This window comes from Pseudonaja textilis, chromosome 2, assembly GCF_049901715.1.
Source record: "Pseudonaja textilis isolate UNSWEBS1 chromosome 2, rPseTex1.2, whole genome shotgun sequence".
NCBI classification, from domain to species: Eukaryota; Metazoa; Chordata; class Lepidosauria; order Squamata; family Elapidae; genus Pseudonaja; species Pseudonaja textilis.
In genome coordinates, this window is record NC_141991.1 from 185,257,893 (window position 1) to 185,285,158 (window position 27,266).

The 27,266-nt window shown below is 36.5% G+C and overlaps 1 protein-coding gene across 16 annotated transcripts in view; it reads left to right on the forward strand.

Annotated features, from left to right (window-relative positions):
* The window catches only part of NFIB (nuclear factor I B), a 319,107-nt gene that overhangs the window by 87,999 nt on the left and 203,842 nt on the right, over positions 1-27,266 (forward strand). For 8 of the 16 annotated variants that reach the window (XR_015742153.1, XR_015742155.1, XM_026718410.2 and 5 more), the window contains exons 1-2: positions 8,161-8,948; positions 14,457-14,988. Coding sequence is in view for 14 of the 16 variants with exons in the window: in XM_026718410.2 (XP_026574195.1) it covers positions 8,919-8,948; positions 14,457-14,988 (562 nt within the window). In the remaining 2 variants the exon portion in view is untranslated. Of the gene's footprint in view, positions 1-8,160; positions 8,949-14,456; positions 14,989-27,266 lie in introns of those variants that run through there. The other 8 variants (XM_087926612.1, XM_087926606.1, XM_087926608.1 and 5 more) reach the window with 1 other exon arrangement.

Sequence of the window (27,266 nt, forward strand, 5' to 3'; positions counted from 1 at the left end):
TGCAGCTACAGCACTGTTTGTGAAGCTCACGGTGCTGGTTTGTTGGTATGTCAGTGAGTAAAAGGGCAGGCTGGGCTGGGCTGGGCTGGGCTGGGCTGGGCTGGGCTGGGTTTATGTCTGTGGGGCACCTAAGGACACCGAGAAGCACAATTATACTGTAGTTTGACAAGTTTTTCCATCCCCTTGCCCCGCTGTAGTCAGACACAGATCTGTGATGTTCTTTTTCCCCTGCTTAGTGGAAAGGAATAGGGTTTGCCTATGTTTTCTCAGCTTCCTGTCATTATAAATATGTAAACTATGTATAGCTGTGTAAAATCAGCTGCTGAAGCTTCTTTAGGGATTGTAATAAAACTAGCTATAATTTATCAGGGCTACCTACTTCTCAGAGGAGTTAGCCGGAGTTAACACTTTCATGTTTCATATCATATTCATTATTTAAAGTGTTTGTTTACTCTCCGAGCAAGGCAAGAGCCAGTTATGTATGGAATTTATGAGCTCCATTACCTTTGAAGAGTGTTAATACAGGTAGTCCTCAACTTACAACCACTCATTTAGCTATTGTTTGAAGTTACAATGGCACTAAAAAAACTCACACTTACAACCGTTGCAACATCCCCACAGTCATCCAGTCAAAATGTGGGTATTTGGCAACTGGCACGTACAGGTAGTCCTCGACTTACGACAATTGAGCCCAAAATTTCTGTTGTTAAGTGAGGCATGTATTAGGTGTGCTTTCCCCCCATTTTGTGACCTTTCTTGCCACAGTTGTTAAGCGAATCACTGCAGTTGTTAAGTTAGTAACATGGTTGTTATGTGAACCTGGCTTTCCCATTGATTTTGTTTGTTCAAAAGGTTGCTAAAGGTGATCACCTGACCTTGGGATTCAGCATATAAGTATGAACCAGTTGCCAAGCACCTGAATTTTGATCATATGATCATGGGGATGCTCCAAAGGTCGCAAGTGTGAAAAATGGCTACCTTTTTCAGTGCTGTTGTAATTTTGAACGGTCACTAAATGAACTGTTGTAAGTCGAGGACTACCTGTACTTGCAACAGTTGCAGCACCCCAGGGTCATGTGATCACTATCTGCAACCTTTCTGACCCACAAAATCAATTGGGGAGCCAGCTTTGCTTAACCACTGCAATGATTAACTTGACAATGGTGGCAAAAGGGTCATAAAATTGGGCATGACTCACTTATAACAAACACCTTGCTTAGCAATGGAACTTCTGGTCCCAGTTTTGGTCATAAGTGGAGGACTATCTGTACTGTGTTATAACTTATCCCATTTATTTTGTTGAACAAATTATATCTTGAATTTAACTTTGTTGTGCCTCACAAGACAAAATTAGGACACAAGATAAGAAAACAGTATTAGGAGAGTAACAAGAAACTTCAGAGAAAACAAACAGTAGAGAATTAATCATGAGGGGAAAAAGCAATATTAAAGATAGAGTATAATATACATTAGAATATACAGTTTTAAATATAGAATTTATAAATACGGAATGAGAAGAGCAATGCCTGGAACTAAAAATAAATACGATAGGTGCTTCTTTGGTAACATCCAATTGAAAGCCATTACTCAGAAGCATTTTCACTTGTAGCCTATCACATTTTAAAAGACTTAAATGTGAACCTTCAAGTTGTAAGACTCTGTACCCTTTTCCTAATAGCAGGGATGGTATTCTACTGGTTCGGCCTGGTTCTGGCATACCAGTAGCGCTGAACATCAGCGGAGACCAAACTGGTTCACTCTGAGGAGCTGCTGTTGGGCCCACCTGCCCGCCCAGGCTCCCATACTGACCTTTATTCCCTGCTTTTGAAGCTCTGCTGCTTTGTGCGGCACAGCAGATTGCTGCGCGACAGCTGCTGAAGCTACAGGGAGAGTGCAGGATTGCAGGAGTTGAGTCGGGAAGCCTCTGCGCCTGCACAAAGTGCGTGTTTGGTGGGCATACGCCAGTGGTGGGATTCAGTTTTCTGTACTACCGGTTCTGTGGGCGTGGCTTGGTGGGCATGGCAGGGAAGGATGCTTCAAAATCTCCATTCCCTCCCCACTCCTGGTGGAAGGTTACCACCAGTTCTCTGAACTACTCAAAATTTCCGCTACTGGTTCTCCAGAACTGGTCAGAACCTGCTGAATACCACCCCTGGCATACCCGGGTAAAGTGTTTGTGCATATGTGCAAAGTGCGCCCACCAAGCTACACCCACCGAACCGGTGGTAAACTATTTTGAAACACACTACTGCCTAATAGCCGTCAACATGTGGAGCAAAGGCATTTAAGCTCACATTAGTTGAATTAACATGTTGCCTTACGTCAGAATGTAGTTTACTTTGGTTTTGGATTAGTGTTTTTTTTTTTAACTCAAGCATTGTAGTTTGTAAATCATTTATGATGATTTATAGTGATTATAGTTTATAGTGATTTGTGAACCCAGCCATTATAATATGCATGGCACTCATGTCAGAACCACCAAGATGCTTCCGGGTTGAAAGAATTAGCTGGTGACCTCACTGTTTCCTGGGGGGACACCCAGTTGGGGGCTCCTTTCATGTCCGATAGAAGCTAGAGCAAAGGATGGGAGCTTATCTTGCCCCATGGCAGCATCTGGGTCTTGAATGTGGACTTGCAACCTAACCACACAAGCCATCATGCTCTTTAGTGGCTCATTTTATAATGTGGTTTGTTTAGTTTTGGCTTAGCCCTGTATAAACATAATTTCATATAATCCAATTAAACCATGGCTTCCTTATAGTTTTATTTAATATAACAAAATTGACTTGTTTGTACTTAGGAAAACTGGTTTACAACCACGATGAGTGAGTTTATAGCACACACTAAGCCATGAAAAAAATGCGGTTATAACTTGCAATATTGTGAAAACCTAGTAAACCTACTTATACGGTAGCTAAATGCAGGTATTTCTGTATTATATTTTTCAGGTGGCACATGGTAAATGTTGTGGAATATGTCATAGTTGCAGCTTCTCACTGTTCACTTATTGCAAAAATATTGCAATATGTTTTTGGCTAGTGTAGCCACACTTAAAATTTGGAGAAACTTGAGAGATACAGTGGATGGAGAAGGATGAACAGTGGTGGGGATTTTATTTCAGCTCTCGAAAGGTTTTGGAGGTTGCTCCTTATGAAGAGAGTGTTCATGGTTTTTTATGTTCAAATATTCAAAAACTCCACTTTCATTTTTTTAATAATACAGATCTGAAGGAATAAAAAAGAAAGGTTTCAAGATCTGAAGATTGCCCAGCCCTGTCTTGGAAGACAGAATGGTACATTCAGAACGGTTCGCTCTTTAAGCTAACTTTCTTTTCTCAAATGAGAAAAATGATCTGACCACTATCGAAGCTGAAACGTGCCTCACTATTGGACAGCTATCCCATCACCCTTGACTCAGCACAAAAGAATGCCAGGAGAACATCTGCTTGTTCCCATTATTAATCCCTATCCCGACTTTATTGCATCTGTTCTGAATCACTACTGAACAATTTGTTGGAATTTTGGAGAGACTCTGGTATCAAAAATAAGGATGGAGACAGATGACAAGCACTTAGGAAACAAAGTACTACTCTGGTTAAGTCCAAAATAGCTCACCTGACCTTTTGCTAACATAATGCATGGTGGAACAATGAGAATTGAACAGAGAAGATATTCCTTTAAAACTGTACTTATTTAGTAATTTTAAAAAGTTGTATAACCACCTATTTTACAAAGCGAACCTAAGTGGCTTAAGACCAATAAAAGCAGAAATAAAACAGTTATGACTTTAGATTGTTTCAATAATGGTTGGAGACAAATTAAGGATAATGTCATAGGAACCATGGGGAGACTGGGTTTGTAAGGGCCTGTTTGGTCTTGTGTTTAGCTGCAAATGCGGACAGAACCTGACTGCTGGTCAGTTTATTTCTGAAGTGATAATAGAGGAGAAAAAATCATATTTTGTTACAAAGAGTAAAATGACTTGGACAAACTGCATCTACAGCATGGACATCCAACTGTTTGGCTTATCTGGACCACCCTGAGCAAAGAATTGTCTTGGGCCACCTATAAAATATATAATATAGTAAAAACTTCCTTTTTTATATTTTAAATTATTTGTAGGGCTGTGTTACTAGCTATCTAGGGCTGCATGTGGTTGTGGGCTGCAGGTTGAACATACCTGATCTAAAGGCTACATGAATGTAGACCCAATTGTGGCAACCTGATTGTTTTTAGCTCATATGTATGGCAGTGTGTTATACAAAATTAGTGAATGCAATTAATTTACTATTCGGTGTATTGTACAAATCCAGAGACCTGGGTTAATTTAATAAAATATAACCTAGTAAATATGGGTAGATGACTATTGTTATATTATTATTAACAATATTAAGTGTGAATGTCTGAAAAGATGATCCATCCGGGAAGGTGGCCTGAATCTGGGACAAGCCCAAAAGAGAATCTTGCTGTTCTTTGAGTTTAGAGAAATGAGAAGAACAGAGACTTTTAATACCAAGACTCGAACTAACATTTGCATAACACTTCAACACTGAGATTTTTTCAAATTCATCACACCCACTCTTGTAAGCTTTTATGATAACACAGAAGGTTCCAGCATTATCCCTGAATTAAAGATGGGAACTGAAGACCTATTGCTTGAAAAGTTGTCAACGAAACTTCATACAGTAATAGAAATTATATTTTGGGCAACAATTACATGGATTACAAATATATTTAACTTGAAATAAATCTGAAATTATTTGATAATGTTTCCAAAGAAAAGTAAGAAGGGTGGAAATTCATGAATGCATGGGAAAAATGCATCTCATCTATTCTCACATGTTTTCATTTAAAATATATCTGTTGCAATTATTGTTTATGATTCAGTGGAATAAATGCAGGTTATTAAAAGTGAACATTTGTGTCATTAAAAAAATCCATTACATAACTTTATATATATAGTATTAGCTCTTGTAATCTCAGATTTCACTGAGTTTATAAGCAGTGGTTTGCTTAACCATGGTTTATTCAGTAACCCATAATTTGTAGGTTCAAACTACACAAAGCCATAATTTATAGTCATAAACCAGTATGGTTTGCATTACATGGTTGAACACTCCTAGTATGCAGAGCCCAAGCCAACCTAACCAAACTATGGCTTAAAAAGGATTATGTAAATTCAGCCACAATGCAATTCATTTGATCTTGCTTTATTGTGTTGTATGAATCCAGCCACTCATGGTTATGGCTTAGGGTGCTGTCCAAACCGAGCTAAATGTGGTTTTCTTTTCCTAAAAAAAATCCCTCACAGCTAAATAAACAATGCTTTATTGTGAGGTGTGTACTGGTATTAGTCCTAAATTTACTTTTGTTTCTACTTCCTGTGTTTCTGGCTTTCTAGTTTACAGTGTAAGCCCAGGTGCTTGTAGAACATTTCTGAAATTTGTGAATCAAAAAGAAAATGGAAGACTATTGGCTTCAACTGATGCCCCAAATCATGCCTTAATGCAAGTGTCAAAAACAGTTGAAATAATTTTAAGCAAAGAAATTAAGTGAAAATACACTGAGTTCAAAGGCCTTAAGGAAAATAGGCTCATGACTTTTTAAAGTGATTTTGTATGGGAAATTCTGGAATAAATTTGCTACATCTTGCAGTACTATGTGTTGAGTTTTGTTCCTAACACCATTCTTGAATGAAAGAATATAATTTATTTTTACCCCTTTAGAATTGCATTAAGGTGGGCTGCTTTGAAGGCTTAAGAGGATGAACCGCGTTAGTTGCTTTGACATTACCTGCTTTGTCCGAGCCCCCTTCATTCCCTTCAGTTTGTAAATTTATGAAAACTGCAGCAGGTCGCGTTGGCAAGTTACCCTCATTAAGTGCCCCCTTTGAGAACAGGCTGTGTTTGAATAGTTCCCTAATGAGGATAGGACGGGGTTAAAAAGTGACCATTTCATGGTTGACTTGAACCTGCCTCCCGTCGATGTTTCGTGGGGAAATGCCTGACCCGGAGAAATGCATCTTTAGCAAACGGCGAAAAGTCAGCTGGCCCTTTGCAAATAGTTCACACGGCGGGGAGGGAACAGGGGCTGAAGGACGACGCGCCAGTTTACCTGAGGCAGGCAAGTGCTAGTTTGTGGCTTGGACAATCGCCCTCCCTCATGCTTGGGGCGGTTTCTCAGGGCCGGGCCGGGCCGGGCGGGGGCGTGACGGAAGAGTTATACGATGCTTTTGGGCTGGTGGCCTCGGTGCCGGCCGTCTACAAGGGCTTCGGTGGAAAGGCTCGGGTTTGCTTTGCCTGGGCGTTCCTCGGATCAAAGTCCACAGGTGTCAAGGCGGTGTAGAAAATCTTGAGATTGTTTTTCCTAAGCCCCCAAAAGGCTCAGGAAGGCATAATATTAGGCGTAGTTGAAAACGGAAGACCGGTGGGCCCCCTGGTCCTGCTTTACTCTCCTGGCCTTGGCATATTCCGTCGCGTTTGTATTTCTTGTGGGCCACTTTTCTTTGCTCTTCCAAGAACGGGAGACTTTACGGGTGATAAAAGTCTGACGAAAGCAAAAGTTTGAAAAGGGGCGATCTCGGAACTTGGCGCCCCCAATGAGACACTTTTTCCCGAAAGTCTCGAATCCAACTTTTAGATAAAATTCATCAATGGTAGGGCACCCCTCGCCAAGCAAAAAAAAAACCAAGGAAAAAAAAACACGTTCTTCAAACTGACTTCCCGCCTGAGGGCGAGTGTGAGAACGTCGTTAGTGCGTGTGTGTGTGTTTTAATATGCTGCACTCCTGGAAAAAAACAAAAAAAAACCCGCGGGCGCGAACTTCTTCTTGGCACGATCTGGTGGGTGAGATTGAAAGCAGACGAGCCTATTGCTCCAGCAGCGGCCTTTATTTTTATTTTTTATTTGGTTTCCCTCAGGGGGGCCGCCACCCATTTCCTCCTCGCACCCTGGTGGAAAAAAAAAATAAAATAAAAGGCTGCCCGAAACGGAGCCCCACAAATCAGATTACGGGCAGGAGTGAAACGTCTGAGGCGGGGGATGGAGGCCACGTGGAAGGGGTTCCCTACGAGCATGGCGCCTTTCCACCACCGGGGTCTGCAAAGAGCAGGCCGGCCTTTCACTTTCTCAGGGCGGCGTGAGGGAGTAAAAGCTGAGCGAGCCTTCAGTTCGGTGACCTCGCTCCACATGCAGGCGGACGGGGTCGCGGGTTTCCAGACGCTGCCTAGGCTGCCAACGTATGCAGGGGGAAGAGCCGCCAATGCACATTTCCTCCGCTTCCCCCCCCACCCCGCTCTCCCCCGGTTCCTGTTGTCTAATCGGTAGCGAAGAGGCAAAGTTTCCCGCTTTGAAGCCCCCTCCCTTCGACCGCCGAGATTCAGGGTCTGCAGACAGGGCGGGTTGGGGTTTCTTTCGCTCCACCCTTTCTTCCCCCGTCCTGTGAAGGAATTTTCCACCGGGCGGTGTGTTGGTTTCTGCTGCTGCTGCTGCTGCGCTCTTTTTTTCGCTCTTCCAGAACTTGAACTACGAAAACGCTCCCCAGTTGCCCCCAAGCCGGCCCGCTTTTCAGTCCCCCTCTGGAAGCGCGGGGGGGAAGGGGGAGAGAAAGGAGAAAGTGAGAGTGTGTGCAAAAAGCAAGCGCGTTTGGAAAAATGTGTTGGCCAAGCTCTGGTACTGTACGGCGGTGATTAAAGAGGAAAGGCAGGGAGAGGGGAAAGGAGTGGAAGGGGTGGGGGGGCTCGGAAGAGGGAAGGAATGCATTTGCAGCAGCAGCGGCGGCGGGGGGGTGGGCAGGGATGTATGCGTCGATTGTGTAATTAAATAATAAACCGAAATCCCAAAGTGTTTGGAGGAGAAAGCTATACAACGGAGGAAGGGCCAGAGAAAGGCGCTCTCGGGTAAAATACCCTCCCCCCCCCCCCACTGCTGAACTTCCAGGTCTTGCAGAAACCAGTACACCGAAGAAAGGGGAAAGGGTGTAAGGGAGGAGGGGAAGGAGGAGGGGAAAGCAGAGATTGATCGTTTTGAATTTTCAAGAGATCATTTTTATTACAGTGGGCGTTTGAAAAGCAGGCTCTGAACATTATCCACAGAGAAAGGGGGTGGAGAGAGAGAGAGACACACACACACACACACACACACACACACACACACACACACGAACACACGGAGAGAGAGGGAGGCAGAGGCTGCTGCGAAAGAAGCTCAGCGTTTGCGCGCTGCTGCGAACTCTTTCTGCAGCCTTGGGGGACGAGCGCTCTCTCTCTCTCTTTCACACACACACACACGCGCACACACACACACGCGCACACACACTCCCGGGTTGGCGCTCTACTGCACAGGGCTGTTGCAAAGTTTCGCCTGCCGATATACGCCAGGATTTTCCTGCTCCGCCGCTGCAACCTTGAACTTTGGCAACGTGGTTGATAGTATCGTGGTGTATCCCGCTAGCTGCTGTTCCAAAGCGCTTGGAAATCCAGGAGAAAGGGGGGAAGAAAAAAACCGCGAGGAAGGAGGAAAAAAGAAAACCCGGACCCCCCCCCCCGCTTAACTCCCTGCATTCCATTCAGCCCCCACCCCCCCGCCCCCATTCCGCCGCCTCCTGTCCCAATTCACCAGCAGCCACTGCACAAACAGCAGCGAGAGTGAACCGCCGCCGCCGCCGCTGAGAACAAGAGGGTTAAAAGTGTAGATTGGATTTCACCCCGGGAAATCTAGCGCTCGGAGTGAACTTGAATCTTTGGCTATTTAAGGAGGACCGGGGCTGGTTGCGAAGTTGTGGCGATTCAAAACAGACCTTGATCCGGATCCATCTTTTCCTTTTGGAAGCGTTAGATGATTGTAAAATGAATAGATGAAACCGTTGCGCTTTTGATACTTTTTTTCCCTTTCGGCAGAAGTACTATCTTAGAGCGAAGTCATGATGTATTCTCCCATCTGTCTCACTCAGGTATAGCCGCCTTTTTTTATTTCCCTTTATTTTTTTAAGGGGAGGGGAGAAAGTAAACTTGTACCGAGTTGCACCGAATACCTATATAGTTGGAACTGTTCAAAGGAATATTCGTTCCGTCCTTGTTATAGGATGGGAAACTAAAAATGTATGTACTTGTGATATAAACCTATTAAAAGGTGTGTGTGTGAGGGATAGGGACGAAATATAAATATTTCAGAATGACAATGATAAACGAGTATTATTAAATTACTCTTGCAGGGTAAAAGTGATTAGAACTAGCAGCCACGTCATGTAGATTCATATGAATTCGCCACAAAACAATGGTCCGTTTTGCAGACTGTACTTAACCTGAAAAAGGAAAGTGTTCCCTTATTTTTAATTAAGCGATGACTGGTAACATAATGCCATCCTGTGCTGAATTAATTATATATACTTCAGGCTGATTTGAGAAAGGGTGACTTAGCTGAAGGCTTTCTTCATTATGCTGTACATTTTTTCTTGATAAATTCCGGTACTTCAAACTTTTTGAAGTCAACACCCAAGGTCATAAGGAAAACGGAACCTTTTCCTGTTATATTAGGCCTGCAGACACTCGTGTATTTTTTAAAACTGAGTAATTTTGTACACTACACATACATGATTTTACTTTGAAGAACATATAGACAAAACTCACGTTGGTTTAACAGGTAATGGTTTCCATTCACATAACTTAAGTTAGAATTGCAACACATGGTGTGATTGGAGTAAAGGTTGGTGGTGGCATAGATGTTTCAATAGGAAAAAAATGGAGTGCAGAGTCGGATCTAATATAAATTATAGCACAGAAAATGCTTTGAGATGTTCAAGTGTCTAAAGCATGTGACATTTATACCATTTTTTCATTCATTAAATATTCCAGGTAGCATGTAAAAAAATCAGGTCTAGTTGAAATCTTAGGGTACAATTTGAACACATTAATGTATAGTAATATAGCTAATATTTGTGGGAAGTAGGTTTTTGTTATGTAATATTTTGGTTGGTGTTATGATCAAAATAATAACACTTTTCTTTGACAATTGGAAACCAGTGTAATTCTATTGGACTGGAGCATTCACAAATTATGAATGAAGATTTAAACAATGATAAGGATTATTCAGTGATTGGATACAGTCCTGTAGCTTTTTGGCTGACACGTTTTTATTGTTTATATTTTGTTTGGCATCAAAATGTGATTAACTTTGGAATCTTTTTAGCCAGTAAATGAGAACTTTACTGATGCAAAGCAGGTGTAAAAAGTGTTCTGAGGTATTTGAGAAATTATAAAAAGTCAGCACTTACACATCAGCGCGCACACACGGTTTATGTCTCTTGATCAATTGGCAGAACATTGTAAAATTCAGTATAATGTTTTTCTCTCTGTTAACACGCATTTAATACTTAAGGAGACTTCTACCAGCCACATAGAAATATTTATTAGTTTCATAGTATTCCCTTGCAAAGCCATAGTTACTGGCCTAGGATCATCATATAGTTGGGTTTCTGTGGAGATAGGTATAGGTGAAAATTTAGCTTAAGTTTTTAATGTAATATGCTTTAATGGTAACATAAGGTATAATCCATTCTTGTTTCTGGCCTAATGCCTCAATTCACAGAAGTGTTTTAGAATAGGGTATTTGTGCCTGAACTTATTACAGGGCAGCATTAAAATTTTCCTTGACTGTTATTAAGCAAGTTTTATCACTTGCTTATTTACCATAAGCATAGTATTAAATGTCACTTTGTCTTTTCCAAAACAAAATAAATTATTTAGGCATGGTTTGCATGCAATCTACAAGTCTGAAACAGTGTTACGGCAAACCTAGTATTGACCAATTTAAGATAAGTCAAGTGTTTCAACAAAATGCCCACTAGTTTTGAGATGAAATGTATACCGTTTTCCCCAAATGATTTCTAAGATGGTTTTCTATTTAGTTTGTGAATTTATAATTCACAGACTTGAAGAATAAATAGCTTATAAGAATGGTTGGGACAAAATTCAGATCCCTCTCAAGTTTTGAATACATACCCATTGTCCCATACTTGTAGAGCAGGTTTATGGTGAATATAATATTGTACTATTGGTATTTTATAATATATTTGTTGTTAGAAATCGTAGAAATGAAGAAGAGGAATATTTGGCTAAAAACTGTATAGAACATGCATTTGATAAACCTTTTTCTAAAAAGAATCTATATAAAAATAGTACAGTAGTTTGGATTTTGGGAGCGGTTACTTTATTGTACGGTTGTGGTTACCTTGGAGTCAAATTAAGTTGCATTGAAATCTATAAGATATAAGAATAAATGAGGTGTCAATAGACATTTTATATCTTGGAAACCTAACCTGATTAAATAAAACAGGATTATCTGAACACATTCCTCCTTTTGTGTAATTAATATAAACTTAGTTTTTAGATCCATGAATAGTTGTTAGTACTCACAGCTGAAGTCTTTTTTAAAGAAGTAGTCCAAGCAGTAAATACAGATTTATGGAATTTTATATCTAAACTAGAATTGCTAAAGTGAACATTAAACATAAGTGTGCGTACCTTTGGCTATATTTTTGCATTGTTTATTTTGTGAAATAATTTTCTGAATTCATATAACAAACTAATAGGAAGATAAGATAGAAATGGGAAATCATTTTTCATTTTTTTCTGAAAAAAAGTGTTTTTTTTTATAGGGGAAGGTAAATAACATGAAGATATTGTGGAAATTGACCACGATTGTAGATCCATAACTATTGTGGCTTAAAATAACTTTAAGAAGTTTGATTTATCTGTGAAAAAGTTTGCTCTTTGTTTTTATTTGCAATCTATGCAAAATACAACTTTCTCTTACATTGTGCATTTTTCAAAATACCAAATTTCATACCGAGTGTATAAGAATTTTTGAAGAGAACCTATGTAACATAAGTTTTACTTGAGAAACAATTCTTATTTAAACAATGTTTTGGGATGTTACAATAGTTGATATGTGTACTAGTGATTGTAATTTTATTTAATTATGAATTTTATGCCAAGGTCTGTTACTTAATGCAGGAGTTTAAAAACACAAATGTATGTTTTTTATCAGATAACTTGGATTTTATAACTGCATTTTTATAGCAGTAAATATATTCTGGAAACTTTATATGTAAAATTAGAATTTGTGAACAGTGAACATAATTTTAAAAACACAGAATACATAGCACTAGTAATCACAGAGACCATGCATTTATCCTGTTGCATTGAGTTGGGTCTGCAGTTTCCCAAATGTGATTAAAATGAAGTAATGCCAAATACCATGATCTGAATTGTCAACATCACAGGAACTTCGATTGGAATTTATGGGGGTAATATATATTGTAAAATAACTTTAAACAGTACCGGACATAATTTCTAACCATTCAATTTCTAGGCTTTTTAATAATTTCTTATATAAGTTAGAAGTAATGAAATAAGTTTCTTATTAAAATACATGTTTTACTAAGAATTCTATAGCACTCAGTTTTTGAGAAAAAGAAACTAGTAGTAAAAAAAAATGGCACCAGAGTGCACTGAGATAGGGAAGTCTTATCGAGGGCTGTGGTTGCTCTGAGCTGTGCTCTCTTCCCACACAAAGAGCAGATTGTGGTTTAACTCTTTCCTTAATGTAGTTTGTGCCCTTAAAGTAACAGAAAACTTGGATAGAATGGCTTATGACTTTAGTAATTGCTTGAAACCTTGTTTTAATTGCATTATAATTCTTTTTATGCCCTGTATTTCTATTCTAGTTGATTAATGTCTGCCTTAAAAAGGAAAGAGGTGTATATATAAAACCAAAATTGAAATAACATTGCTGGTCTTACAGCACTTCTTGAAAAGTCTTACTATAAGGTGTTATAAAATCTTGCTATTTTTACTTATAAAAATGCAGGATTCAATTTAAAGAAGATTTCAGTATTTGGTGTGAATACTTTGTATGAACTTTCGTTGAGTATTAGTTGATTGTATGAACTGTTAGATAAAACTCTACAGGAATTTTGAATAGAATAAATACATTTTATATTCTCAAACTGAAATATAGGATTCTTAAAATTAATGACATTCATTTTCCAATTTATTAAGTTAACAATTAAGTATATTAATATGCAAAATGCTACCATTTTGCTTGAAAAATACAATTAATTTTATAATCAGGACTAATTTTAGCGTCAATATTTTACAGTATTATGATTTAAATTCAATTTGAATTAAATATGGTCTAAAAATTATAGGACAAACAAATGAATGAATAACATTGCTCTTCTTTTGCCACAATTTTCTTTCAAATCTTATGATAGGTGCCAGGACTACAGAGATCATTTTTCTTTGAAGTAAATTATATATTGTATGTGACAAAGACGAAATTTGAGGCACATCACCTTAGTAGTTCTTATTGATCAAAATAAAGTAATTGCTAGTATTAGCCAACATTTAGTCAATTGAAACAAATAATAAAATATAGATAATCTGTATGAATAGCTAGGTAAAGCCTATAAAAGGAAAAGTTTTCAAGTCCAATATATCTGTGTATTTCAGAAAACAGGATTATCCAATAATACAGTGTTAACGTCACAGAGTTACAGAGTGTTAGATCACAAAGAAGACAAAGTTTGTTTCAAATTATCCTTTTTTCTTTGTGTACCTAAAAGGGTTTTTTTTTTTTTTGGAGTGGGATGAAATAATTATTACATACTTAAGGACTATCCTTGAGTTAATAGGTAATTAATTCTGTTACAGTTCCATGTAATTGTCAGTTAAATTTTTTTTTTTGGGGGGGGGGGTAAAGTTAAGTGGGGAAACATGGGCAGCTAGTGAATGCTGTAAGGTACCCTAATTATATTAGAACTGTGTCTTTCCTTTGGCCTTTCTTGCCTTATTTGTTTATTTCTGTGGTTATTCCTGTTAGAATAATACTATGATAACTGGAATGTTGGGTGATTAATAAGGGATTGAGTTATATTTTCATTGTTCATAGTCTTTGTGTTGTCATCAGTCTCTTGCTGATGACAAAAGTGGAAACTACATAATGCAACATTGAACATGTATGCCATAATGTTTCCGAATCAGAAGGTAAATTATTTGCAATATTAACTTCTACATTTATAATATTTCTAGTCATTTGTCTTAAAATTTGCTGTGCCAATATTTGTCATTTGTTAAATTATAGCCAAAACATTCAAAATTCCAGGGCCATTTTGTTTAATTTTAAACTAATACAATTGTCTGTCTGTTTGGAACCAAGCCCAAGAATTGATGTATTTATAAAATATTATAATACTTCCATAAGTGAATTATAGACATACATTTTTATACCATGTATGTATCTTTTTAAATAATTGTAAGCCTGCTGAAAATGCTTAGGAATGCTCATGGCATACATAAGTGTTCATTTTACTGATTTCCCCCCCAAAAATATTTGTTTGTAATTGTATAAGTAAAACTAGTCCCTGAAGTTTAGTTTTTCTTTTTGTTTCTTCTAACAGGATGAATTTCACCCATTCATTGAGGCACTTCTTCCACATGTCCGTGCAATTGCCTATACGTGGTTCAACCTTCAGGCTCGAAAACGCAAGTACTTTAAAAAACATGAAAAGCGAATGTCAAAAGATGAAGAAAGAGCAGTCAAGGATGAGTTACTTAGTGAAAAGCCAGAAATCAAACAGAAGTGGGCATCCAGGCTTCTCGCCAAATTGCGCAAAGATATCCGCCAAGAATATCGGGAGGATTTTGTGCTTACTGTTACTGGGAAGAAGCACCCATGCTGTGTTTTATCCAATCCTGACCAGAAGGGCAAGATTAGGAGAATCGACTGCCTTAGGCAAGCAGACAAAGTCTGGCGCCTGGATCTAGTCATGGTGATCCTTTTTAAAGGTATCCCCCTGGAAAGTACCGATGGAGAACGGCTCATGAAATCCCCCCATTGCACAAATCCAGCACTTTGCGTTCAGCCACATCACATAACAGTATCTGTCAAGGAGCTTGATTTGTTTCTGGCATACTATGTGCAGGATCAAGGTAGGGCTTTTAAAAATATTCTATTTATTCAGATATTTATACACATATGCACATGAATACACTATACCACTTTTTTGTTTTTTTAAAAAAAGCTGTAAACATTTCATATATCTTTACAGATATTGATACGTGCTTGCTAATGTATACATTAGATGCAGGAGAATCCAAAATATATATTAACATTTGTTATAAAAGTTGAAAAATACTACGAATGATTTTGGTATGTGTTACAGAATATATTCATAGCATATACATTCATAACAATTGTATTCATTACAATAGAACTATTAAATAAAAGAATGAAATATGATGTTTTATATATTTATATATATTATGCAATAAATATAATTATGTGATATAGTCGCTTATCAGTGTTCATAGTGTGGCATTTCTCCAAATTTTGAGGTAAAAACTTCTCCACTTATTTTAAACATTGCTTCAATATGGTTATTTTAAATTATGTTGTAGTGAAAAACTTCTGTAATTGTTATGATTGTATATCTGCTTATATGATTTGTTTTCAGTGATGATAATTGACCTAATGTAGAATTTGTTATCTTTTTTGTTACGTACATTTTTTACATTAAAGCCTGTAACCATTATGGTAGATTGATTCTAGAACCACATAATAAATATATCTAAGTTAACATCATGGAGTATTTGCAGATGGCGAATTTTGACAAAAATTGGCCTGGTCCTGGAAACTGCCAAAAGAAAGATGGATGGGGAATGTTGATGCAAATATTAAAAAGTAAAATTATTTTTCATGTTTCTGGTGATACTACCAAAAGACTTGGCTTTTTCTTGGTATTTTTAGTGTTGATTTTGTATAATTTAGTCCAATATTGTCATTGCTGACTTCTAACTGTGTATAGTATACAGTTACTGTGTGGTAGTTTTACCATGAAAAACAAACATTTACCATAAAAAACACAGTTCTGTTTTTCAACAATGATAGCAGTTATAAAATGTAGGCTGGATTCCAGTTTAGAACCAAGTGAATACTATTTACGTTCCATTGGTTTCAATGTGACTTTAGCATGACCAACACTCTAAGCTTTGCTGTGATATACATTTGAAAATTCTTGTAATCTAAATCTGCAATCCTTGATTGGGATTGAAGGAGAGCCCTCATTTAGGATTATATGAATTTAAATACACTGCAAATTAATCTTGAATGAAAAACAATCAATAGTGAACATTTTGATCTTGATTGTATGAACTTTATATTCCCTTTATCTCAAAGAGTATTTAAAGACATAATGTTTAGTAACTGAAACAAGTGTTAAATATAGTTAACATAGTTATGTTAAACTATATGTGAAGTTTGTACTTAGTGACTTTATGATGGAACATTTAACTTGGTTGCATATTATCTCCATTAGAAAGTCAACTGTATCTGAAAATAAAAGGGATACAGCATTTTTATATCTGTGCATATATATTTCTTCAGAGGCTGTGTTTGCTTGCATTGACAGGATTCCTGTAAAACAATGGTGATATCAGATGATACTAGGGATTGTGTATGACTTGTCAAAATAACTTCTGTAAATGTTTTCTAAAATGATTGGATTTTTCCAATATTTTTTCATTTGGTGACAATTGTGGATGAAAAGTTGGTATCTATATTAGGTTACCTACAGAAAGACACTATCACAAGTGAAGCTTCTAAAGACTGTTTTGGAATTACTGTTTTTGTGGTAGAAATTCAGCCATTTTTCCTTTGTATTGAAAAAGATTGTAGGTTTGAATTATTCTCAAGGTAGCTTCCTCTTAACCCTTTGGCAGGCAGGGAGTGAAGGCTGCTTATATATATACATGAGTTATATCAAACTAAAATATTTTTGAAGAGAGTTGGTTTTCTAGCTAAGCATATGAATATCTACTTGGTAATGTTTTATCGGTTAACGGGTGGGATGATAAGAAAAATTCATGGAGAGTTGAAAAAACAATAAAATTCTTGAATGAATGAAATAATAAAATGGAGCTATATTGAAATATTGGCAAAAACATGAGGAAGAATAGTTTGAGAGCCAGAAATGGTTGCCAGTGGCACCAAGGTTGGCATTGGACCTTCTTTGTTTAGACTAGAATGCCTGTGATTTGTTAGTTGGTATCCGCATTGCAGAGCAGAGTAATGCTACAATATATTGAGAATTTCTTGATATAGAAATATAAGTCACTTTTATGTTTTGCTGGAGAGTATTTTTCAGTTTTTCCAAATCTGCATTGAAGGAAGAAATACAGACCAGCCTACCAAGTTACGATATTGACAGTGTATAAGTCTTTTTCTAAAAAAAAAGCCCTTTCTTTTGCCATCACTTTTTTTTTTCAGAATTCCTATCTTAAAGTTTCAAAACACAAGAGAATTAAATTCTTATTTGATTGATGTTGATTATTTTGCTAGCTGGGGGCAGAAAATAGTCTTAAAATAATTTGTGGTCTACAGGTGTTCAGATGAAGCAAGAAGCCCGTTTTAATAACATTTATTTAAATGCTACATGTTCTAATTAAATTCATTTCAAAATTAAGAATTAGGATTACAGTATCTTGCTTAGCTGAAAAAGGATATATTTATTAGTTTTTTTAAAATTGGGTATAGGCTCTGTTTCAGTCTCTATAAAATCAGTTGGTAATATTTGATTCAATCAGTACAGCTCTTGTGCTGTGTTCCGTTTCTACAAGAACCGCCATTTTGTTTGTCAAGTGCCAGCAGAGTGGGGGAGGAAAAGCAGACAATGTGCTTGATGCCAATAATGGTTGCCAGTGGCACCGAGGTTGGCATCAAACCCTCTTTGTCTAGTTTGTGAATGCCTTTGATTCGTTGGTTGGCATCTGCATTGCAGTGGGCACATTGGAAAGTTTTTTGACAATCACTGAATGAAAGCTGTTGTATTTATTTGCTGCAGTAGAACTTCAGATAAAAGAAATCCGTCCTCTTAATAGATAACTTTTTTATTCTATAGCAGCACATTTTTAAAGTTCCTCTTTTTTTATTGAAATGAACGATTTTTGGTGTGTATTTCTTTTCTAAATAATTTAATCCTCCTGGTGTTTGCTGTTCTGGAGTTATAAAGAAATACATGCTTTTATTTTAGGCTGCCTAATGCATCTTGGGATATATTATGTGTCCTTAAAATAATTATGATAACACATAACACACATTTCACACAGTGTTTCTGAGTCTTATTTATATGTCATGGAGTTGCACCATGTTTCTTATTTCAATAATCTTATATAACTAATTCTGCTTTAGCACATTAATTAAAAATATTAGAAGGCTAATGCTACATTTATAATCAAATAGAAATATATTTTGTTTACAGCATAAAAGATATTTTATTCCGGTTTGCTTTAGTTTGGATGCACTTGGATTTCCAGATTGTAAAACATCAATTATTTTTGTAAGTAAGCTGCATGAGTTGGCACCCAAGGCAAGTGCAAAAGCTAAGGCATTGCTGTTGTTTCCTAGATAGTTTTAATATTGTTTTCATGCTAATCTCTATTATTCTCTTAATTAATAGGCTAGCAGTTTTACCTAAAAAGCCACATGAAGGAAATCTGGCCTACATGAGTACTGAAATGTGTCATGTTTGTAGAAAAAAAAAAGGGGGGGGGGACAGATCAGGTGACTACTAGTTTGGTCTTAGAACAAAAGAGAATAGTTGATCATAAGAGTAAAGTAAAAATGTATATATCTTGTTGATATGCCCACGTGTTCTTTGTTGGCATTATATTCAGTTTACATGCCTTCTACATTTGTAGCTTACATGTAGCTTATACCTAGAAGGTGAATTATCTTGTAATGTTAATAGTTTGTATTATGAGTATCATCTTGGGAGAATCTTTTTAAGGGTACACAATTTGCTGTATTGTATTCATTGGACATTGATATTAGGTATTGGTTATTCTTCTCTCCCTCCTGATACATATTAATGCGGTAATATAATAATAACATATTTTTAAAAAAGTTTTAAAAAGGGAAACTTGAGTTAAGTATTTTTTAAGTTATTTCAAACTATTTTGTGTGTTATACATTTTGACTATACATCACTAATGTTAATAAATGTAAATAAAATGAGAATTTTATCAATTAAAATAAATGTTGAAAACAATAATCTGGATAATTTACCATTCATAAAGGCTAAATTAAGTTACAGGGTTACTGCTTTTAGAAGGGAAGTATTACAATGTACCAAAACCTAAAACATAATCTGCTACTGCTTATTGAAACAGTGCAATACTGACTAATTAAACTAACTTTTAATAATGTATTGGTCATTTTAGAAATGTTAGAATGAAGATTTTGAGAAGATATATATTTGCGCATTGTAAAATGACAATTAAAAAATTAGATATTTGAAAAATCCCATGTAGTAATTAATGCAAAAACAACATGGTGTAATCGATACGTATGCATGTATGTGTGTATAATGTGTTTCACATGAGATATGAAGTACATTTCTATGTTTCTAAGGATTTCAGAGGGTATGGATAAATAGTCATTTGTTCATGCAATTTTCTAGATAAAAATTGATGTAATTATGTTAGTGGTAGCAAGTTTCTGTAAAAATCACTAGCACTATATTTTTTATGAAATAAAGTCAAGTCCAGCAATCTAGAAATATGAGCATAGCCATTGTGGTTTCTATTGTATGAACTCAGCTATGGTTTAATTCAGTGCTTCCCAAACGTTTAACTTTATTACCATGCAGAATACAATCTGGATTGGTCACCGGACCAGAGGTTTAGTCTTCTGAGATTTCAGACTTGTACTTGAGCCCACCTCAGGGAACTTCTCTCTACCACACATTCTGGTAGAGAGAAATTCATTGAGGATGGGCTCTAGCAAGAGCCTGAAATCTCGGAAGACTAAACCTCTGGTCCCATGACTTGACACAGTTAGATCCTGCAACATTATCCTGGGACACAGACCCAGATTAGATTCTGAGACACATACTCACCTTCATTAGTAAAATATTTTAAGTCAGTTTAAATATCCCTATTGTGATTGGATAATGGGTTTGTGTATTGTTACCCACAGGAAAAGCACTTTTACCGAAGTTTTGGTAATTCACCCAAGTTTGGGGGTTACTGGTTTAATGTGATATGTACACCCAGCCATTTAAGATATTTGCACAAAATGGCTGCTGCCAGACTTGTATCTGGTGACTCATTGTTTCCCTTGCATATAAAAACATTACATTTGTATTGAAGTCACTCTACAATATGTATTAAAATATTCATTACAATATTATATATTCCAGCTTGGTTCACTTTTCAGCAGGATTTGGCATAAAATTTGGTATATTGAGCAAATGAATGTTTTGTATGGTCTTGGAATTTTCTTATTGGCTATAAAGCATAACAACAATAGTAAGGGTATTAATATGTTAAGGATAATATTGTTTCAAAGTGGGCTGAATATTAGGATAATATTGTTTCAAAGTGGGCTGAATATTTAATGTACTATTTCTTGAAAACCTAAAAGCATTCCTAATACCTTGCATGCCAAAATAAGCATGATTTTTGTCTAGTAATTTTAATGATTGCAATAACTAATTCATTATTCTGGACTGAATTTTTTTTTAATCTTATTTTAGAAAAGAAGCACTTAATTTTACTTAGTAATGTAGGAGGTAAACTAATCAATTGTATCAGAAAGGAGTAAATGGGTATGCAACGTAGTTTCTCAGCTATGCTATTTCTGAGGGTCTCTGGATTGTTTGGAATTGTAAGATGGAGGGGACCCAGCAGCAAGGCAGATTAGTTGAAAGAATGTTGCAGAACTAGCTTTAGCAAAAAGTAATGCCTTTCTGCTTCTATAAACGGACCTCTAGAAACAACTCTTATTGCCTCTGAGTTTGTAAGAAGACAAGTGTTTAATGTTTTGAATCAGTTAATTTAGTAAAAAATGTGTTTTCTAATATTCTGAGGTAAAATTAGACGTGGGAAATAAAATATTTAAAGGAAAGTTCTTCAGAATAATTTCTGCTCTGTAGTGTTAAACAAATTCCACTATATAGAAATGAAAGAGAGTACATAATTACTACTTAGGTTAAAGATTTTATTGGTAATTTGATAAATTAAAAGTTCATTTAGTGATAATATCTTCTGGAAAGGATGTGTCTTTATGACATACCTTTATGACATGATTGTACTATAATATAGCCTTATGACATGAATGTACAGAATTTTGAAAGGACAGCTCTTCTTTTTCATGTTGCTTTTATTTTTGTGAGAAGAATCCAGATGGATGTTTGTTCACCAAGAGAGCAGTAGTTATAAGCAGAACAATTAGTGGACCACTCTAGTGTTAGTTTAAGACTCAGGAGGAAGGGAGAAAACTGTTGCACAAGCAGAAGCCCATTCATGCAACAGTAAATGTCAATAATAAAGAACATTCTTAAATTAAATTTTATAAAACCTGAATGCATTAAGCTTCAATTAGATGGTTGATACAATCATGCTTAGTAAATTTCACAAGTTTTTGCAAAAGATGACATAAAATCCAATTATTAGATGTATTTAGCGTGTATTCAAGGTAATTTGGTCTTGTGGATATAAGCTAAATGCATACTTACAATTAAGGAATGGTTTTAAAGATGCAAATAACAGTAGTTGCTGGAACTAATAATCAAGGGATTAGAAAAGAAATGCAGCAGTTATTATTTTGGAAAAGCCCATCTTCTAAAACTGGAACTTTTATGAGACATTTCACACATTAGTGTCATGAAGATGTTCTTCTTACTTGAAGTAGTAGATTCAGAGTATGATTTTTTCCCTTGAATTACTAGTAGAGGAGAAAATGATTGGATTATTTTTGCCATTTCTGTTCTGATTAATTATCAAACATACTCATTTCTGACTATGTGCATTTTAAATTTACATATTTAACATCAGGTGCAGTTTGACCCTTAGTTTTGGATTTTCACTGATTAAATAATGTTTGTGTCCTATATGACACTTCATATGTTGCTGAACCATAGCATATTTTGACCATGTTGTTTGGGAGTCCAGGGAGGGGTGGGTTTATTGTAGAATCTTGAGGTCCTTGTGTTGATATTTCCCACATTATACTGTGGTGGTCCACAGAATAATTCATGAAATAGGATAGATCTTGAGTAGTTCATTACACAGAAAAGGTTGTTTATTCTATGAAGTAAAATACCTATTAAATAATCATTGTCACATTTTCTTATTTAGTAATTTGAGAAATGAAAAATATTGGCTGTGTTTCCAAGGTTGAGGATGCACACACACTGCAGGCTGGCAAACAGAAAGGCAGGGAGTCGTTGCCAATTTTGATTTGCTTGCATATGTATAATTCACACTTGTAAGCATGTGTATCTAAGAAATGTAGTATAAATTAGTTTCAAATCATTGTGAATAAAGTTCTTGATATTCCAAGGATGCTCCATTCTTCCATAGACCTTCTAAAGACATTTGTTAAGGATTCATAGGGTTCAAATTCGGTCTTCACTGCATAAAGTGCTAAAAAATGGACTGAATGACTTGAGTTTTACATGATGTCATGAACTCTTGAGCTTCATAGTTCTTAATATTTAATGGTTATTTATTTTAGGTATATCCATTTTTTTATTTCTTACTCAACTTAGGGAGTAACCTGTGGAAGCCTTTCACTATTTAGTTACCTGCTATTTCTAAATTCAACCCATGATGATTTGAGAAAGAATAATATAGATATATTCATTTTGAATATGGTGAAGATTGAGTATAAAGAGCTTTCTGCTCTCTAAAAGTAGAAATTATACATTCCTATGCATCTCTGTATCTATGAAGATCAGTTTCCAGAATTCTTAACAAAAATGTACTGTTTGGGAATTCTGGGAGTTGAAGTTTGTATGTTTGGAAGTCACCAAAGTTGAAGAAGTCTGCGATAAGCATTTTTAGGAGAAAGTTCCTAAGGTATTAATAATATTGTTACATTAAAGTGCATCTCACATAATGAGATCTACATCAGAATAAATTTCTAGAATTGTGCTGCAAATTTAGCATTAAAAAAAAACCTAATTTGTTTTATGTGTGTGTGAAAACTACTCTTGGTAAAGGCAGCTTGCATTTTATTCTGCTGATGTCTGAGGTTTCTAGATGGATTACCTTAAATTTGTTATGCCACGTTAAAAGCCTTGTTTTATGAGGCCAGTCTCAGCTCCTGGCCTCAGTGTCAGGAACCCTGCTATGTGATGCAACATGTCTTGTTAGGTTTAATTGACCAAAGCTGATTTGTTAAAACAATTCATTTGAACAAGTAACTTATGCCCAGGCCAAGTTGCTACCTGAATCTTTTGACCTTGACTTGTTGGGGTCATGAAAAGGCTATGAACTCCTTGACCTTTTTGTTGTATAGAAGTGTCACTGTTTCTTCTGGTTCTTTTATGGAAATAGCTGACAAGCAGGCTTCAGTTTTGACTTTACACCCCAGTGGGCTTCTAGGCAGCCTCTGGAATTACTATGTCTTTTATTTAATGTGGTCTGGCTGCAGTCTTGGTTTGCTTTTGTCTGCTGACAATGATGGGGACAAATTGGCAGCCCTTGTTTATGTAGAAAGGATAAGGAAAGGATTTCTTGTTTCTAGAAGGCTAATTTTAGCTCTGTGCTTCCCTAAGGCTGTCCCACATTAAAATGTACATTTTAAAAAAGAAGCACACAGTCATTTTGAATTCTTTTTCTGAACTTTTATGACAACCACACAAAAACTTTTAGCAGTTTTGGATAAAACCTCAGTATAGACTTTGAAACCTGTATTTGTTTTTTATTTTTATTTATTTATTTGATTTGTCAATCACAAGGTGAGTAAGAATACAGGAAATAGGTACGAATAAATGGGGACAATAGGACAGGGACAGTAGGCAAGATTGTGCACTTATGCATGGCCCTTATCTGTGCTATTATCTGTGCTTTATTTTTAAAAAAATACTTAAGTATTTATATTATTCCAACATTAGTTAAGAAGTACTTGTACACTACTTCTAAATAGTATACAAATACTGCTCCTGGATATTCAGGGATTTTGTGTTTTCAGTATTGTAATTATACAAGATCAAACAAAATTAGTGGGCTGTTTATGAATAATATATCAATTTGAACAAATAACTTGTATAGCCGGATAATTTAAATATTTTAATGCTGAACTGCATATCAGTTTCTAATATTGATATGTCAGAAGTTCTCAAATAAAGATTTCATCTTCTTCCTCATTTTAAAAGCCCTTGCTAGCTGCCATACTAATGCTTACGGCTTTTTCTGTGTGATTGGGGCATGGTCTATAGATCGGTTTTTTCATCATATTGACAAGTTCCAGAGAGTTCAATAAAAGTACTCTGCATAAAATAGAGGATCCATGCGGTATTGTAGACTTGAGAAAAGTAGATGCTACATGTCAGTCTTACGCAAAGCATGTTAGTGTCAGTGAAAAAGGAAGGATATCTTCTGGAAGGATTAAAACAACTTCATCTTTTAGAGGATTGGTAGTTGGTTTAAAGGCTATCCTCATCTACATGTGATCTTGTTTGCAGTTCTGCTAGGACCTCCAGCAGAGAAACTGTGCCAAAACTGTTTTGAAGCAATTTTGCAAGCTTTCTAAAAGATGCAATTGATTTTATCCGTTAGAGAGACATACCCAATTTATGCTAATACATTTTGCAAACCTCCTCTTTTGATGCTTTATGGAGTGTCACTGCAAGGTCCAGGTGGGGAATCCATTGCATAGATTAGAAACAAACAATAAATTAGAACAGAGCAATTTTAGTCCACTTCAACTCTTACTAGGCTAGGTGTACTTAAGAAAATGGAACTTTATGTGAGAGTCATTTCTCACATGGGCAAAGAAAAACAATATGACAACAGATTTGCCTGTGACTAAAACAAGAGACAGATGGCAAATAGGCCTTCTGCCTCAAAGGGTGGTGGTGGTCGCTGTTGCATAAGATGGGCAATGACACAATAAGGTTTAGTTTTTGGCGCTGTAAATAAGACCTACTTTTGTATTACAGCAGTTACAAAAATATTTCATGATAGTTTCTTAGGATTTTTTTAAAAAATGTGCATTAAAAAAAATTCTTGTCCAGGTTATTTGGAGAGAAACTTGTCTACTTCCTGGATCAAAGCCATAACCATTGATAGTTTCTTTACAGGAAGAAATTAAAAAGTGCATATTTGGAAGCAGCTAGTGGAACTTTTATTGGTCAGGTGTTAAAATATAAGGCATAAATTCCTTTTGAATAGTTACTGTTGATGGAAGGATTCATTGATGAATGATGTACCATCAAGTTGTTTTTGAATGCTAGTGATAACATAGGGTGACTCTTGTCCATAACAATCTATCCCTAACCTGTTCTTTCAGATCTCCCAACAGTGCACTCATCACCACTGCAACTGAGTCATCCACCTTGATGCTGGTCATCCTCTTGTCTTTTCTTCCATTTTTCCAAGTATTGGAGACTTTTTCCACAGAACAAGTTATCTGCATTAGGTGTCCAAAGTAGGATAATTTGAGTTTGGTCATTTCTGCTTTGAGTGAGAACTCTGGGTTGATATGTCCAATGATCCATTGGTTTGTTACTTTGGCTATCCATAGTATTTTCAGAAATCTTCTTCAACTTCTTTAAAGGGGTCAGTGTTTCTTTAAAGTCCAACTTTTACTTTGATGGAGTGTTACAGGGAATATTATGGCTTCCATGATTCTGATCCTTATAGGGATATATATTCGGCATATAGTTGGATAAATGGACAAAATGGAAAGATCCATATGTATATTTTAATTGACTTACGATGGAAATTAGGAGCTGAATTTCCATCACTAAGCAATCCAGCCATAAAGTGAGGTGTCATGTGGCCTCATTGCTTATCAATGGGAATACCGGCATTCAATGTAGCTGTAATTGACTGAATCCCACTGCTTGTTAGCTAAGGAACAATACCAATACCAATCCATATTTAGCTTGGTCCCTCCCAGTCCCAAGACTTGGCTCTTACAAGGTAAAGTATTACCTCCCTTTAATTCTCCCAACTCCTTACCCTTTTGGCTGCTATACACTTTGCCTTATAGGAGGGTGGCAAGCATTCAAAAAATTGCATGACTCTGGAGTTGCTTGCTATCTTGCAGCTGAGGGGCTTCTTGGCATGCCACAACTGCAAGGAGCACCTGAGCTTCAGTGTGAAGCTTCAGCCTCCAATCCTGCAGGATGAAGCCTTAGCCCGGTCCAGCAAAATAGTACAAAGCACCAGGTGCGGGCTGCTTTTCTCACTCTGCACTCAAGACCTCTGATTCCCTGTGCTCTCCTTTTTGGGGTGACTTTTACCATGCTCTTGTTCCAGTTGCTGACAGGGCATATCCAGCTTGGACCTTGCTGGGTCACGTGAGGCAGCTGCTGGTCACGTGAGGCCTTCTTCATGATGTCTTGTGAGGAAACTGCCTTGTACTACCTTGGGGAAAAAAAACCCTTATGCAGCCAGTAGCTAGCCTTGCAAAGGGCGGTGCTGGGCATGCTTGGTTATTAATAGTGGGAACAAGGAGATGGCAGAGTGCAGTAGATCAAAAGGGCAGAAATAGGGGGATAGATTGCATGGGCAAGTTGAAGCATCCTTGTGATTATGTGGGTGAGCTGTCAAGTGCCCAAATTTTAATCACAAGAGGGTGTTGCAATTGTCATAACTTTTGGAGCAGACATAAGTACTATTTGTTTATCACTGCTATAATTTTGAATGGTCTCTGAATGTTCATAACTTGAGGGCTATCTGTTTAATTAACTACTTATATTCAGTCACACTTATTGCTGTCATCTGTTGAATATACAACAGCAAAAATTACTTTAACATTACCTCAGTCAGAATGTCTTAAGACCTTTCCTTTTTTTTTCAAGTTTGAAGAGAGAAAACACCAAATGCTTCCTTGTGCAGATATTAAATTTAATTAAAACTTTTGTTAGCCAGCAGAATTAAATGTAAAGAATAAGACTGGCTCAGCTCAATTGCAGCATAAAAGACACAGAATAACTAAACTACAAAAGCAGATGAGAAAGATAAGAGCAAGGGAGAATAAGCACAGGCGCTCATTGTTAAACTTACTGTATATAGTAGCTTTTATGACTCACTGGAGTGGAAAAAAGTTCAGAGGGAGAAGTGATGTAATTTGTCTTCCAGGAAATCTAACAGGGCCCTGCTTCTGTGTCAGTCTCCTGCAGCTTTTCTAATCCTGTATGGAATCTAGCTATGTTTGCATTAATTGTTAGTGAAAAACTTATGTGGACTTATGT